Consider the following 16,573-nt stretch of genomic DNA (forward strand, 5'->3'; position numbering starts at 1 on the left):
GAATATTTTCAAATTTACTGTTCGCCCGTTCCGTCGCCGTGCAATCGTAGTACACCGGTTATGATGTTGCGGTCTATAAAGTATGTTATAACTTCGCCGTAACTTGACTTTTACTATCCGGGTAACGTCGCGAGCCCGCGTATCAAACGCGCCGGTGTCGCGCGGTTGAATTCAGCGGGGAGCGGTTAAGATACCGCGGGAAGATTTGTATATTTCTAGATTACGAGACGCGTTACACTTTCAATTATTTTGAAACGTTCCTTTAATGCACGGATACACGAAGATAATCGTGCCGGTCGAGGTACTACATATCTGGGCACGAGTCGGTTCGCAATAATCCCGATAAAAACTCTTTTCCGAATCGGGTTGGCTCCATGCTATCGTGGCGCACGCGTTCGCGAGCCACGTGGTAAACCGGGCAATATTTTCTTCTAGTTTACACACGATTAACGATCGCCGTAATTATCTTAAAAGGTTTCTTCGTGGGAGTAATCGAAGGACCGATTATCGTGCACCGCCCACGGCGACGTTGCTCTTCTCAATAGTATGGCGCAATTAACCTTTTAGGTACGGCTGAATTCTGCGCGAGGCTATTTCTCTGGACGGCAGAGTCTGATATGTACTGTACAGAGTCTGATACTGTATATTCTGTTTGTATATACCGGTTGTCCCAAGAATGTCTCGCAATCCGAAAGTGACGGGTTCCTCGGGCCATTTGGAGCAACTTTTTCCTTTACAAAAATATTCTCCGAGGCACCGTTAACGAGTTATTAACGAAAAACAGTGACCGATGAGAGGCGAGCTCAGCTGGCGCGAGGCGATCGAGCCAATGAGCGGAACTGGGCTTCGCGCGCTGGTTGGCTGGGCCGCCTCGCGTCAGCCGTACTCGATTCTTATTGGTCACTGTTTTTCGTTAATAACTCGTTAACGGTGTCTCGGAGAACATTTTTGTAAAGGAAGAAGTTGCTTCAAATGATCCGAGGAACCCGCCATTTCCGGATTGCGAGACATTTTTGGAACATCCTGTTGACTGTTGTAAATCGATGTGAAGACAAAAGAAGTGTGAAACAATGCATATGAAGGCGATTATTTGATTCAAACGATGAGCGAGTGAGCTACTAGAGCTAGCCACTATAGTGGTGCGTCGTGCCTAAAAAGTTAAAATAAATGGCCGAAGAATGGAGTAAATAGACACGGGAAAACGCGTGTAAAACGCGCGAGAATAGCCGGCGAGGGGATCGTTCGTGTTTCGGCAACGATTGAAAACGTTCTACGGGGATGGCCGATCGGTAGCGTTAATTCGAAATTTCTGTTGGCTGATAAAATGGGAACGCAAACAACGAGCCGAGAATTACGCTGCTTGGACTCGCAGCTGCGAATCCATGTTAAACAAACGGCTAATCGATAAACCATCGCAAAGCATCGCACGCTGCTTATTTAATTTCCTGTATTCGTTATTTGTAAACGAAGAATGGATCGTGCCATGATTCAATTAATACGATGCTCGACGAATGTTGCGATCACCGTATGATTGACCATTTGATTTTTTTTCAGGAATTCGCTTTATCATTGAAGACATTTTGTTTTTTTTATCTACGAAGCCGTCTTTCAATCGGACGATTTTACCAAATGAGAGTCGTCGCGAAGTCATTCATTAAAGATGGCGTCTCGCATCATGCTGGGCGAAATGAAACATCGATGGCACAGTTCCCTGCCTTGCCTCCCGTTACCGTGCAAAATCATTTTCCGTTTGCTAGCTGTTAAATGCACGCGTATCAGGAAAATAGTGGAAACCGACCGCATCGCTGATTTTTGTCGCGTGTTTCATTTTATCCGTGAAATTGAAAAAAGTCAATGGTCAAAGACGATTTAACGCTTGCTCAGGAGTAGAGTATTGTGATAATGAGGGTTCGTTTCCGCAGCAGTCAACTGTGTGCAATTATCTGATGGTAATGCATCAGTTGGCGTCAGAAAAGATTAGTCGTTTTCTTTCGAGAAATTCCTTCGGCTCATCAAATAGCGAAATTATGTAACTCTACACTATGTGCAGGGTGCACAGCGTGTGCACCCGATACTAAAATTCCGCGATTACAAAATCTTTCGGGATGTAAGGCCGATTACGCTGAGCGACGAAATTGATTACTATCGCTATTCGTCCAATTAAAGATGAACAGCTGTTTTGACGAGTCTTAACTTTGAAGAATGAATTGAAGCACTGTAAAGCACTCAATTCGATGGTCTAAGGTTGAAAGACTATCTGCGTAGTAGACTAGCGTGAGCTGGAGTCTACTGAAGTTGATGAGTTGAGTGAGTAGTAGACTAGCGTGAGCTGGAGTCTACCGAAGACGAGACTGTCTAAGAGGATTGGAGACAACTGACCTGAATGACAGGAGAGAAGACTGAATAATTAGTAGACTAGCGTGAGCTGGAGTCTACTGAAGTTGAAGAGTTGAGTGAGTAGTAGACTAGCGTGAGCTGATGTCTACTGAAGTTGAAAAGTTGAGTGAGTAGTAGACTAGTGTGAGCTGGAGTCTACTGAAGTTGAAGAGTTGAGTGAGTAGTAGACTAGCATGAGTTGGAGTCTATTCTAGTTGAGTGAAGCTGCGTTGACTGACTAACTGAATAGTAGACTAGCGTGAGCTGGAGTCTACTGAAGTTGATGAGTTGAGTGAGTAGTAGACTAGCGTGGACTGGAGTCTACTGTAGTTGACTGAAGCTGAGTTGACTGACTAACTGAATAGTAGACTAGCGTGAGCTGGAGTCTACTGAAGTTGATAAAATTTAAATCAATAAACAAGATCCGAAAAAAGAGCTTGTCACATTGTGAAACTATATACAGTAAATTGTCACTAATTGCCGCTCAGATTGTAAGCAAAAAAATGGACAGTTTGGGAAGAGAAGGTACAACTATTCGAGCCTCGCGGCCCGTCCTCTTCCCGAACTGTCCATTTTTGTGTACAATCTGAGCGTCAATTAGGTAGAATTTACTGTGTATACATGATTTAGTTCCTTTTTATTAATAAAATGGTGAATGATAAAATCAAATGGAAAACGATCCGAATAATTTTACCAAAAACCATATATTATGTATGAATAAATGAACGGAATTATCAAAACATTTTTTTAGAAAGTACAGTTTATTGAAAGACATATAAAATTATCACAGAGGCAAGGTGTGTATTCTAATATTGTAATGAACGTTTCGTTTGTATGTCGTCCAATATCGTTCTAAGTTCTTCGTCCTCCAAACGTCCTTCTAAGCTGGGAATCAAGGCTTTTGCTTCTTCCGGCGTTTCCGGGCAGAGATTAGCGAGCGACGCGAGTTCGAATTTGTGTAGCTTCTTCTGCATAAGTAAACTGAAAATAAGTAAGTAAAAAAAGAATATTTTCAATGAATTATAAGATTCTCCAATCCATTAAGAAAGCCAAGCCGTAATTAATGAAGTTTTTTTTATGCATGTAAAATATACTTACTTTCGGACGGCCGCGATAGTTTCCTTGTTCTTGAATCGCCTGAATCGATTTGTGTAAGTTAAACTCTTCATGAAAACTTCGGAGAATTCTTGTTCCTCTTCGGCCGACTCATTTTGAGCTTTTCTGTGCTCCAATAACATCGAGACTTCCGAGATCAATAGTGTTTCTGCGTTTTCAAATTCTGAGCACAAAAAAAAGCATTTAGGCGTGGTATTTCCTCGTCTAAGTATTGATATCATCATAGCCGGATTATTGTTCGAATTGATAATCACCAGTAACAAATTGTTTAAATATATTTTATTTATGCGAGGTTTTATAAAATACACTTTAATAGATTATTAAAAATTGTATAAAATGTAAATCATTATTTATTAAATCGTTAATTTAGTAAATCGTTAATTATACATATACTTGTATACAATTGATTTATGGATATTTATATTATTATTCTTTACATCATTTGTACAGTATTAGATACGACACGTACACCTTATATTCTCCCGCGGAAGAAATAATCAAATTGTATGAAAAACCTTTAACAAATTACGAACATTAAAGATCTACTTTATGGTCCTTATCATAAAATGTCGAATAATGCGAAAAGGTTAACAGATCATTAAAAAAAAAAACAAATTGATAATCAAATTCTTAAAAGCGGTACCTAATACTCAAATTACTATTTTTAGTCAATTTTATCAATTATTGTACTATCTCGAGACGTCTTAGGTATAAATCTTAACATTTAATATCACAATACTATCAGTACACGCAAGATACAAAAAAAGTTTTAAAATTCGAATATATTTACTATATTAATGAAATATATGTCATTGATTTGGTTTATTTATATATCCTTGTTCTGTAAGAAAATCATAGATTTTACGTGTTTTATTTACATCGATTTTAAGCAAAACTCTAGCTTGTGCTAATCTAAGATAGCCATTCTTTTTATTCTCTCCTATCAGAAGTTGTTTAAAATCGAGATAGTTAGCAGGAACTATACGTGTCACCGAACAAAGCTCTTTCTCGACAGAGGTAAGCTTTTCATATCCAGGCAGACCTTTTATTGCTAGAGGCGGTGCTGTTTTTCGCTGTGAAATTGTGCTAGGTATCGAACTATTTGTATTAACATTACAACCAGGCAATATGGACTTCCAACTGTATTCAGAATTATTTAAATACTGTTTTCTCTCTCTCTCGTTCTCCTGCCTGAGTTTACCTAGCTTTTGAAACAGTACAACACTGTGGAAATGTGTAAGACCATTACTGCGGAACTCGAAAAGTTTATTTAAATAGTTCTTAAGCTCTCCAACACGGTGCAACCCTTCCATAAAGAAGTCAAACTCTACTCCTCCCATTAATTGCATGAAAATTAATAATCTCTCTGCAAGCGTCCTAGTTATTGTACATTCATATCTTTGTATCCAAGAAATAGTTCTCCTAAATGCAATCAAACCGTGATCACGTATGATTCTCCTTCTCCTCATACGTTCTTTCAGTCGATTATTATATGCCTGCACCATAGCTGTTTGCATAGCTTTTCCTAACTCATAATTATCACTTAATTCAAATTCATCGTAATTCAGATCAGAAATTAATAATTCTGCGTGATTATCAAAATTTACTTCAAAATCTGACCTCGCAGGATTATATCCTGCTAAAAGTTTACAATTAAGAGTATTAGACGCAAACCGCGGTGGTTCTTCTAGGTCTTGTAATTTATATAGATAAGGTATCGGATCATGACCGAACAGACTTGCTTTTGTTTCTTTAATTCTTGGCAAACCAGGTATACTTTGATTATCGATATAATGTTGAAGATAATGGCTTTTACACTCTTCCGCAGATTTCCCTTGCATTCTTTTCGAGATGTCGCCCCAATTCCCAAAACCACATTCTTGCAACACGTCAAGAAACTCTAATTCCTGCTTAGCGGTCCAACCACTTCCATGAATCAGAGGGAACTCGTTCTTTATAATAATATAGTCGTGATCGTTTCTGTGACCGGTAACTTCAGAGCCACTTGAGAAACAAGAAGGGCATAAATCCGTGTTGCTACACACTGCGCAACGAATGTAAGGCTCCATTAAAGCAGATTTGCATATGCGGCATGTTGGATCTGAAGTAATGACTTCTTCCTTCACGACTGACACGTCGAGTTCTATGTCATTCTCGATATTTTCTGTTTTACTCGATGAGCAGTCTGAAAGAGAAAATCGTTACTTAAGGCCATGCCGCATAAACAATTAAAAAACCGAATTCGAAGTGTTACGTTTATTATTCAATGAAATGCCTTGTCGAAACAATGTTGACAAATGTACACATGTATAGGTTAGATTCAAAGAAGAAACTTCCATTTTGATTAATAAAATGTACCTTTCGGAAACTGCAAATCAGCCGCATCTTCTTCTGTCATGTCCGTTAAATTTGGATTAGCCATGGTACTTCTCGTACTTTTGACAAATGTAATTTAACACAACCGATTCGTAAATGTTTACTATTAACAACTCCCAGGCATGCTTACGACACGAACTGAATGATCTGTGCAGATGTCTCGTGCTGCGTTACATTCTGTGTTTGGATCGGTGTTACCAACACCAGAAAGAATACACACACAGGTCACAGACTTAGAATCTATACGAGCATTGCTTGTGTAATGCTCTAAATGTCCGTACTCCACATGCGACATCCGGCTTGCATTTTCGTTCGATCATGTTGAGTTTATCATCTAATAATTCATGATCCTAATCTTCGTACTGAAGTGCGGATTCTGTGTTTTATTCTGTATCGATATAAGGAAGTTTTGATGCTGTGTTCACAGAATACAGTTTTCGTATGCAAGCGCATTGGAAACATTTCCTTTAAATTGCCACTGTGTACCACTGTACGACATCAATCCCATAAAATTGTACACTTGATATGTATCATATAGATACATTATTTGATGTCGAAATAAAAATTTCTTAAATGGTTGAAGCAAAAGCTAAGCAATTATTTGATAGTAATTCAGATTTAACAAATTGAATAATTCTTAAAATGCCTAAAATACAAGGATTTCAATCCGTAAACGGCAAGAATAAGAATATTACAACGGAAGCAATATTAGAAGCAAAAGCAATACTCCCTGATGAATCCTCCGAAAGTTATGACAGTGATCCATTATTAATGAAAACACTACAGAAACGGGAAAATTCAACAGCATTTAAAATACCTAAAGGGCAAGGATTTCAAACCGCAAGCGGTAAGAATATGATTGTTACGCAAGAAGCTTTATTAAAGGCGAAAGCATTATTCTCCGATGAAACTTTCGAAAATTGTGACAATAATCATTCAATAATGAAATTGTTAGACAAACATGTAGATTCAACAGCATTTAAAATGCCTACAAAACAAGCGTGCCAAACAGTATGTTATAAGAACACGAATATTACAGAGGATGCATTATCGAAAGCAAAAGTATTATTTTCTGATGAAACCATGCAAAATTATGACACTGACCCTTTATTAATGAAATCATTGCAAAAACAGCCTGCCCCGATAGCACTTAAAGGCCCCAGAATGCAAATGTTTCGAACTGCAAGTGGTAAGAACATGAACATTACAGAGGAATCTTTATTGAAAGCAAAAGCATTATTCTCTGATGAAACATTCGAAAGTTGTGATAGTGGTCCATCATTAATAAAATCAGTACAGGAACATGAAAACTCTACAATATTTGAAATGCCTAAAAGGCAAAGGTTTCAAAGTGCGAGTGGTAAGAATATACATATTAAAGATAAAACTTTATCGGAAGCAAAAGCATTACCTTCTGATGAAGTCATGCAAAATCGTGGTAGTAACTCTTTATTAATGAAATCATTAGACAAGCATCATGTTTCAACAGCATTTAAAGTTTCTAAAATGCAAGGATTTCAAACTGCTAGTGGTAAGAACATGAACATTACAGAAGATGCCTTATTGAAAGCAAAAGTATTATTCTCTGATGAAACCTTTGAAAATTGTAACAATGACTCTCTGTTAATGGAATCACTACAGAAAAAGAAAGATTCAACAGTATATCCAATGCCTAAATTGCAAGGATTTCAAACTGCTAGTGGTAAGGACATGAACATTACGGAAGATGCCTTATTGAAAGCAAAAGCATTATTCTCTGATGAAACCTTTGAAAATTGTAACAATGACTCTCTGTTAATGGAATCGCTACAGAAAAAGAAAGATTCAACAGTATATCCAATGCCTAAATTGCAAGGATTTCAAACTGCTAGTGGTAAGGACATGAACATTACGGAAGATGCCTTATTGAAAGCAAAAGCATTATTCTCTGATGAAACCTTTGAAAATTGTAACAATGACTCTCTGTTAATGGAATCGCTACAGAAAAAGAAAGATTCAACAGTATATCCAATGCCTAAATTGCAAGGATTTCAAACTGCTAGTGGTAAGGACATGAACATTACAGAAGAGGCCTTATTGAAAGCAAAAGCATTATTTTGTGATGAAACCATGCAAATTTGTGATAGTAATCCGTTATTAATGAAATCACTACCGAAACAGGAAGATTCAACAGCATTTCCAATGCCTAAAATGCAAGGATTTCAAACTGCAAGTGGTAAGAATATGAACATTACCAAGGAAGCTTTATTGAAAGCAAAAGCATTATTTTCTGATGATACTTTTGAAAATTGTAACAGTGACTCTCTATTAAAGGAATCGCTACAGGAACACGAAAATACAACAGTATGTGAAATCTCTAAAAGACCAAGGTTTCAGACCACAAGGGGTATGAGCATGAACGTTACGGAGGAATCTTTATTAAAGGCAAAAGCATTATTCTTAGATGAAACTTCTGAAAGTTATGACAAAGATTCATTAATGATTAAACCACTCCAGAGACACAAAGATTCTGTTAAACTTGAAATATCTAACATAGAAAAGTTTAAAACAAAAGCATTGTTTCCTAGTGAAACAATGCAAAATTGTAATAGTGATCCATCATTAATAAAACCACTTCAGAAACGCAAGATTAAAGATTTGAATGATACGTCTATAACAAGGGGAAGAATGTCCAATCAATTCAAAAAATTACGATTCAGCAATGAATTCCATGTACAGAAAAAAGATTGCAGGTATTCTAAGATTAGCGACGAGAAAGAGAATCGACAAATGTCTTTAGTGTCAGCAGTGATTTTGTCTTCAGATAAAGCTGCAGATGCTAATAAGTTAATGGATACAAACGAAACAGATATTGACATGGATATTAATTCTTTAATATCTAATGAAATTGTAGAAAGCGCGGCCGCACTTTTAGAGGATGAAAACAGTTCGGAATCTTTTAATCAATGTATACCTCCTGCAGAAACTATCGAGAATAGTGATATTACAAATGTGCCATTAAGTCCTGTAATCGGTGGACAATTTGTTCCTAAAAGAAGGAGGACTACGCGTACACGACGAAAAGATGCAAATACTGTGAAGTCTAAAGAAAGCAAATCCGCACGTGGAGATAATATAAATAAGTTAAATAATGAATACAAAATTTCAGATCATACTGCAAAAACAGAAAAATCATTAATAGTAGATCACAAAAGATGTGAGCCATTCATTGCCAATGACTTTGGCGACACCCAATTAATGTTAGATTTTATAAATGAATCTGCTACCATTTTAGAAAAGCGTTTACAAACCGCTTTAGAACAGGTGAATCATCTAAATCACATTCTAAACTTTTTGATATTTTATGAATTTATTCTTTACATTCATTGTTATCGTATTTGCAGGAACAACAAATTAAGTTAAAAGAAAAAAGCAAACCGAAACCGACAACTGGTAAATTATATTTTCATAGAAAAGTTAATCACGGAAATCGCATAACTTGGAGAGAGATTAGTAAAGGAGCTGCACCTATTCTGTGTACTTATGCAGAGGTAACGATTAAACTAATTACTCATATATTTAAATTTGTCGATGAAATTGTAATTAGAAACTGCTTTCTACCAGCTTATCCAACGAAAATTACCACCTGAAATTTTGGATGTAACACCCGACAATGCCATAGCATATAAATTTCGATGTTCAGATTTCTATGGGTAAGAAAAGAGCCGTCGGCAATATACTTGTGTATAATATAAATATATTTATACTAAATATTTATAATACGTTTAGGCAAAGCATTGTACAAAATAATGTCGAAGGTATACAATTGGAAGACGGCGCACGTTTGATTTTAGATGAAAACGACTATGTGGGAATCTTGGAGATTAAAAGATCTTTTTTAGCGTCTCCAGGAGTGGATCCCAATTTGCTTCCTAATGGATGGGTGGAAAATCATTATAGATGGATCGTCTGGAAATGTGCATCAATGGATAGAATCAAGTTTGCTTCCATTGTTTTACCAAGGTGAATACTGTGATTATATTAATTAGGTAAAATTAAAACCGAAGTTCATAAAGTTTATATTACTTACATCAAAGAATTCATTCCTAGAGTGTTAACTCCAGCAAGAGTGATGACGGAATTGAAATATCGTTATGACCGAGAAATTGATAGATGTCAGAGATCAGCTATAAGAAAAATTTTAGAGAAAGATGACGTTGCGTCTAGAAGAATGATTTTGTGTGTATCGTCTATTACCGAGGTAATTTTATCTTTAATACATGTATATGGGAGATGTACAGTATTTTAAATAATACTTTATTCATATTTTCTTTTATAGTACGATAACCCTGTAGATAATACTGTAAATTTAAATCTCTTAAAACCTCCTACAAAAAAGTTAACATTAACAGATGGATGGTACAGTGTTCAAGCTATCGTTGATCACGCGATGATTCAAAATATTATACAGGGTAAAGTGAAAGAAGGAACAAAACTGATTACGTATGGATCGGAATTGCTACATTGTGATCAAGGGTGTTCACCTTTAGAAGTGAATATATTTTGTGTAAACATTTAGTTGTAAGAAGAAATTTATTCTTATAGCATAAATTATTCATTTGTAGGTTCCAGAGAATGTTTGTTTAAAGATTCATACGAATGCAACGAGAAGGGCAAGATGGGACGCAAAACTGGGATATGCGGCATCTCCAAGACCAATATGTATAAAGTTAAAAAACATTTTTTCGTATGGAGGTTTAATTGGACAAATTAAAGTTATAGTTGCAAGAGTGTATCCGATATTATACCACGAAAAAGCTTCTTCCAGCGAATCTAGTAAGATACACAATGCTAACAATTTGATCATCGATGCGTATAAATAGATTTTATAACAAGTAATAAATTTAATTATTTAATTAAAAATTTTAGTTTTTCGTAATACTAGATGCGAAGAGAAGGCAAACATTGCTTATGAAAAGAAATGTCGATCACTGATAGAAGCATTTTATGCAAAAGCGGAGAAATATTTTTCTGAAGAAAATAGGATTAATAATTCAACTTCAGACAGTATTGATCTGGCAGCAATAGAGTGGAAGAAAGACCGTGAAAAATTATCTGAAGAGGTGCAAATTCGATTTATAAACTATATTATTCTTTTTTTATGGTTTACCGATATTAATGGTTTACTTATTTAATTGAATATTTTTATTTTCATTATATGTAAATAATTTTGATATCAGCCGTTTCGTCTGTCCAGATCAACATTGTTTATTTCATTTTATTACAGAAATTTCTTTCAAATCAAGAACGACAACAATTAATAAATAAATGTCGTATGATGGAAGAAATGATTAGGCAAAAGTTAGAATCACAACTGCAAGAAAGTTTACCATCACCAAGGCAAGTTACACCTGTTTTAAAAATTCGAGTAGTTGAAGAAGAAACAAGTGCCATTCTTTCTATTTGGTCACCAAATGAAGATGTCGTTGATATTTTCAAGGAAGGAAATTGCATATCTATTTGCAATGTTACACCCTCTTTGAAAAGGTTCTACTCCACTTATCTCTGCATTCTATTTCATTAGAGAGTAATAGTTATGGATTGTTTTTATTGTAACAGAGGCAATGATTTGCAACTAACTGCGGGCCGGAATACATTATTCAGGCGACTAAGTATATCTGATAACCTTTATCCTCAAAGGACGTATACATCGTTATGCGATATAAATAAGCCCAATTATGCTCCCGCTTATGGGGAGTTCGATACAGTTGGGATTGTTATTTACATTGGAAATGAACCTTATGTAAGTGTGAATTTTCTATCTGGTACTAAAAATGAAACTATGGAAAAGGTATAAAATTTGAGAACAAAAATGTAAAATTACATTGACATTCGCAATATAATAACTGATGTTCGTTTTCATGTTCGCAGGGTATGAAAAATTTTCAAGCTGCATATCTTGCACAACCGTACACCAATTCTCAATCCTTTTACCTATCAGTATTATTTTGGGACGGAATTTCTTCTCACGGATACGCAGAAATTTTGACAATAGGTTCATTTATTGCGTGCAGTAATTTAGAGTGGCGACGAGCTTCATCGTGTAGCATACCGATGACATATTGTACCGAACGAAGTAGCTTCACACAAAATCCTAGACGGAATCACTTGGAACAGCCGTTCAATGAATTAAAACATTTAGTCACGGTACTGGAAAAGATAATTTTCATACTTTTCAGTTTTAATTCCCCATCGTTTTAATTTCTTATATAAAAAATATATGGTTCTTAGGATGTCAGTTATGTGTCCAAATGTGCGGCAGAAATTTCAGAAGAAGTGCAAAAGAAGCCGAGCAGATCTTCAGATCAATTTACCCCGGACAAAGAACATCTGAATAAAACGCCATGCAACGAAGACTGTAACTCTACGCTTAAAGATGTTTCGAGAAATACTATACTAAATCATCATTCGGTGAAGTCTGCCGCTACGAAGAAACGTTTTGATAGATTACAGCGTTACGGTGAAGCATCGAACTTGTCCCCAATTGTGCTGAACAGTTCTAAGCGAGTATCGTTAGACTTTCAGTCTCCTGTTCGCACATCAGATGTGAATCAATCAAAAGCAAAAATGTCGTTAAGTACAAAGTTTTCTGCGAATTCTAGATGACATCTTATGAGATCATCAATTTCATTTACAACAAAATGTGTCAATTATTTATAAAATCATGAATGTTTAAAATTAATAATAGTACTAGGTTGCTTAAAATTTCAATCTCCAATCATTTATTAAATTCACATACTTATGTCTACGATAAATTATAATATTTTTAATATAACGTATTAAATGTAATAAATTAAATAAGTGTTGGTCAAGTGCCTTAATATATACCAAGTATATTTTTGTATTCAAGCGGCTGTAAATTATTCTGTATCTGTGATGGTAGCGACGCATTTCAATGTACATATTCTTATAACCTATTTTTGCAGAGTAAATAATCAATTGTTATAGAAAAAAGTAATAAATATAAACTATGTAGAATTTAATTATATTTTGTACATCTAGGATCATATTTATGTTGTTTTTGCATCTAAATATATTATATAAATAAATATTTTTTTCTAACTATACTATACAATAAGCGCATATTGTATGTGCGTGTATATGTTCGAACATTTCGTATAGTAATATAGTAACTAAGTTGTGTAATTACTACAACAAAATAAGTTTCTAAATTTTAATACATTTATTTTGAATATAATAAAATTCAATCAAAAAATAAAACTATATAAAAACAATGATTAAATACTAAAATGCAAGTAAAACTTACGGTTGCAATAACTATACTTGCTTTTTAGTACGTTTTATAATTCGTATATTAATTGTATGAAACCTTGTCTTTAGTAAATTGTTAATTTTGCTATTTAGAGACTGCGTTTGGGAGCTTGTTTCTTTCATTTCAATCTGCAACCAAAATAATCACACGTTGGATTAAAAATGCAAATTATACAGCATTTTAATTACACTTTATTCATCTATAAGAAAATCATATTTAGTAATAAGTAAACAAACCATTTCATGCGATTTATTGGATACAGGCGGGGCATTGTTTTTCGACCGTTTGGATTTTGAAATTTCTTTCCAGTTAGTGAATACGACAGGTTTACTTGTCTTCAAACGTTCCTTACAATTTTTATCTTTATAACTATTTATTAACGTGGACTTCAACATTTGATTTGAAGATCTCCTTTTCCTCGTTGTCAAATAATTATAAATAGAAGAAGATTTTTTCGACGAGAAGCTCGATGTGCTCGTTCCCGTCTTTTCTCCGATAAAAAGAGTTTGAACTTCTTTCTCGTGTTTAGTATTACCAACAATCTGTTTCTTCCCTGTATATAAATGCGTGCATAATAAAAAAATTAAAAAAATGAACATTCTACAAACAATAAATAAGATTGACTAATTAACATTTTAATTTGCTGTAAAACAATTACAATATTCATTGTTCGATTCTCTTTTAACATTCCTGTCGTCGCAAGCTGTGCCATTAGATCCTTTGGCAATTTGATGAGTACTAAACTGTGTTTCGGTATTACTCAACAGCCTCAACTTCAAGCACAGCTTACCTTTACTATTTATATATTGAGATCCTATTGCATGCTTCGAAGAAACCTACAGCATAAAAAAGAAATAAATAGATCGCACAATGACGACCGTTTCGTATTTTTATACAATCGAATACCAAGTTTTGGAACAGGCTACGTTTCCTCTGATGTTTCTTCGATAAATGATTCAAAATATCTTTTGTATATGCAGTTATTTTATTTGTAATATCGGATAGATCATTGTACTCTCTTTTGAGTTGTTTAACCAAATAAGTTTTCGTTTCAGAAACAGGCTCCTCAGGATTATCCGGATAAAAAAGCATGCATGACACACCTACGTCTTTGACCAAAACTGTGTCTGAACATTGGGTACTATATTTGCTACTCCTGTAAGAGATTTATAGTATTTATACAATGTAAGAGAATATATATTACTATATATATTATATAGTAATTATTATATATATTATATATTATATAGTAATTATATACTATATATATTAGTATTTATGCATGTAAGAGAAATTTATAGTATTTATACAATAATGGTCACCTGTAATAAGGAAACTGATAATTGTAACAATCGCGAAGTGTCGAGTTATTAATCTCATCGTATACGCAATTCTGCATCGGTAATGTTTCCTTTAACTCCTTTCTACTTGTGCCATTAATGCTATCGGAATCAGGCGAACAAATTAATTTTCTATGGAAAATATTGCTCCTCTCTGGTAACGTGGAAATAAAACTTTTCGAGCGAGCATCAGTTCCAGCAGAATATTTCTTCATTTGCGGCGCGACGTTAACCAGCGAATCTCCTACTTCGGGAGAAGCAATAAGGGCACCCATCTCAAAATGATGATCATTAAATTATTGGATAATTGTTGCATGAATTATTCAACTATCGATCAAGTTATTGATGCGATTTCTATAATATCAATTAAACTTGTTCGACGTATAATTAGTATTAAAAAAGAAAACAACAACTAATGTTACAAAGTACTATAAACAATTGGACAATACATAGAAGAATACGTAATCTATTGTATAAATTACTGAAATTCGAAATCTTCTCTCTCCCATTACAGAAAAACAGAGAGACGTCTGCACGTCTTGCTTGTATCTGTGCCAACTCTTGGAAATGTCCATTACATAACGAGACCTCGACGTTACAAATTAATTTGGGTCACTAATAATCTGAAGAAGGTTCTTGTTGTTAAAAATATGAACAATAATGTTCCTATATTCATATCGAATAAATAGTGAGTTCCCGCTACAACGTCGCGCTCGGCGACGCTTCCGGCGCGGATGACGATTCGAAATATGTTTGTATTCGAAAAATCTATCGGATATGCGGATTATTATACGTGTTCTCGATAAAAGTGGTTAAATTGAATTTATAATAACCGAAAGATCAATATGGTAATATCGTAATACAATAAAAGAAAAGAATATATGACTGACTTAAGAAGAAAGTGAAAATATATTATATATATATATATATATATATATTAATGTATGTTATGTATAAAATATATTATATATTAATGTATATTATGTATAAAATATATTATATATTATATATTAGTATTAGTATTAGTATTAGTTTGGTATTATTAGTAATTAGAGTATTAGTATTATTATATATTAATAAATATTATGTATAAGATATATTATATATTAAATATTATTATCGTCTCTTCCTCGACGAACAAATACACCGTTGTTTACCAAAACTAACTGAATTAATTTATAAAAGTTTTCACCATCCAGCATCCAATTAACTTTCTGTTGCAGTCTCAGGTGCAGGTTCTGCGTTATTTGAACTTGTTTCTTAACATTTCACAAAATAAAAACTTACCGATACACTGTTTAAATACAATAATTTTTGGTCTATACACGTTTCATGGATAAAATAATTTTTGTTTTGTACATACACACGTATAAAATGTATATATGTTTCTTAGAATCTAAAGACAAGCTAACCAATGGCGTTTTCTCACATTCTGTATAACCGTCAGTGAATCAATGGCGTAATCTCGCGTGGAGCACGCCTGAATTTTCAAATTTATTTTTAATATAAACATTGTTCATCCATTTATTAGATTGGCCAGACTTGAATTATTCATAAGTTTTATTATTAGACAATCTTTTTATTATATATATTCAACGTATCTATAAAATATAACGAATATGTGTACGTATTTTTCAATTAAATTCCATTCAATTCGACCCATTTCTGATACCTGTATCATTCTCCTTTTTATTATAATGAACGCAAAAGCGTCTAATTTTATCGGATAGACTGTGGCGAACCTCGGTATGCGATTTTACAAGATTAAAAAGTTTTTCTATATTATTACATGAAACGATATGAAACGTAATGTCGTACTTTAGCCAAACATTAATAATTGTCCAACATTAAATTGTTATTTCATTATTGTTCCTTTCGTCTGTACAATCTTTAGTTTTATTATCTCCTTTAACATATTTTTCTTCTTTTTTTCGCTGAAATAATTCCAATAAACTTCGAAGCTCGATACTTGATTTACTTCAATACCTAATTTCAAATATGTACATATTTTAATTAACGTCCAAATACATCCGAGTCTCTGAATTTCCTTAGA

At 34.1% G+C, this 16,573-nt stretch overlaps 3 protein-coding genes across 5 annotated transcripts; 1 reads left to right on the forward strand and 2 right to left on the reverse strand.

Moving 5' to 3' along the window:
* Window positions 1–3,118: 3,118 nt before the first annotated feature.
* Ada2a (Transcriptional adapter 2A) lies at window positions 3,119–6,054 on the reverse strand. Of its 2 annotated transcripts, XM_033466593.2 has the most exons (3): window positions 5,851–6,033; window positions 3,475–3,655; window positions 3,119–3,357 (listed from the first exon to the last, which is right to left on the reverse strand). In XM_033466593.2, exons 1-3 carry the CDS (start codon window positions 5,912–5,914, stop codon window positions 3,183–3,185), a joined length of 420 nt encoding a protein of 139 aa, XP_033322484.1. In that variant the 5' UTR covers window positions 5,915–6,033; the 3' UTR covers window positions 3,119–3,182. The 2 variants fall into 2 exon arrangements, with proteins under 2 accessions (XP_033322484.1, XP_033322483.1); XM_033466592.2 differs by lacking the exons at window positions 3,119–3,357; window positions 3,475–3,655 and adding an exon at window positions 3,757–5,677 and having other exon boundaries at window positions 5,851–6,054.
* Window positions 6,055–6,180: 126 nt separating this feature from the next.
* LOC117218301 (uncharacterized) lies at window positions 6,181–12,890 on the forward strand. The gene is made up of 12 exons (XM_033466589.2): window positions 6,181–9,171; window positions 9,252–9,398; window positions 9,472–9,560; window positions 9,637–9,870; window positions 9,958–10,108; window positions 10,187–10,399; window positions 10,473–10,683; window positions 10,777–10,970; window positions 11,135–11,394; window positions 11,467–11,650; window positions 11,779–12,054; window positions 12,139–12,890. The coding sequence occupies exons 1-12, from the start codon at window positions 6,511–6,513 to the stop codon at window positions 12,511–12,513; spliced, it is 4,995 nt and encodes a 1,664-aa protein (XP_033322480.2). The 5' UTR covers window positions 6,181–6,510; the 3' UTR covers window positions 12,514–12,890.
* Window positions 12,891–13,067: 177 nt separating this feature from the next.
* LOC117218299 (uncharacterized) lies at window positions 13,068–15,393 on the reverse strand. Of its 2 annotated transcripts, none has more exons than XM_076528771.1 (6): window positions 15,003–15,393; window positions 14,503–14,795; window positions 14,087–14,336; window positions 13,839–14,016; window positions 13,417–13,733; window positions 13,068–13,308 (listed from the first exon to the last, which is right to left on the reverse strand). In XM_076528771.1, the coding sequence occupies exons 1-6, from the start codon at window positions 15,093–15,095 to the stop codon at window positions 13,186–13,188; spliced, it is 1,254 nt and encodes a 417-aa protein (XP_076384886.1). In that variant the 5' UTR covers window positions 15,096–15,393; the 3' UTR covers window positions 13,068–13,185. The 2 variants fall into 2 exon arrangements, with proteins under 2 accessions (XP_076384886.1, XP_033322478.2); XM_033466587.2 differs by having other exon boundaries at window positions 14,503–14,764; window positions 15,003–15,084.
* Between the last annotated feature and the right edge of the window lie 1,180 nt (window positions 15,394–16,573).

This window comes from Megalopta genalis, chromosome 2 (assembly GCF_051020955.1).
Source record: "Megalopta genalis isolate 19385.01 chromosome 2, iyMegGena1_principal, whole genome shotgun sequence".
Taxonomy (NCBI): domain Eukaryota; kingdom Metazoa; phylum Arthropoda; class Insecta; order Hymenoptera; family Halictidae; genus Megalopta; species Megalopta genalis.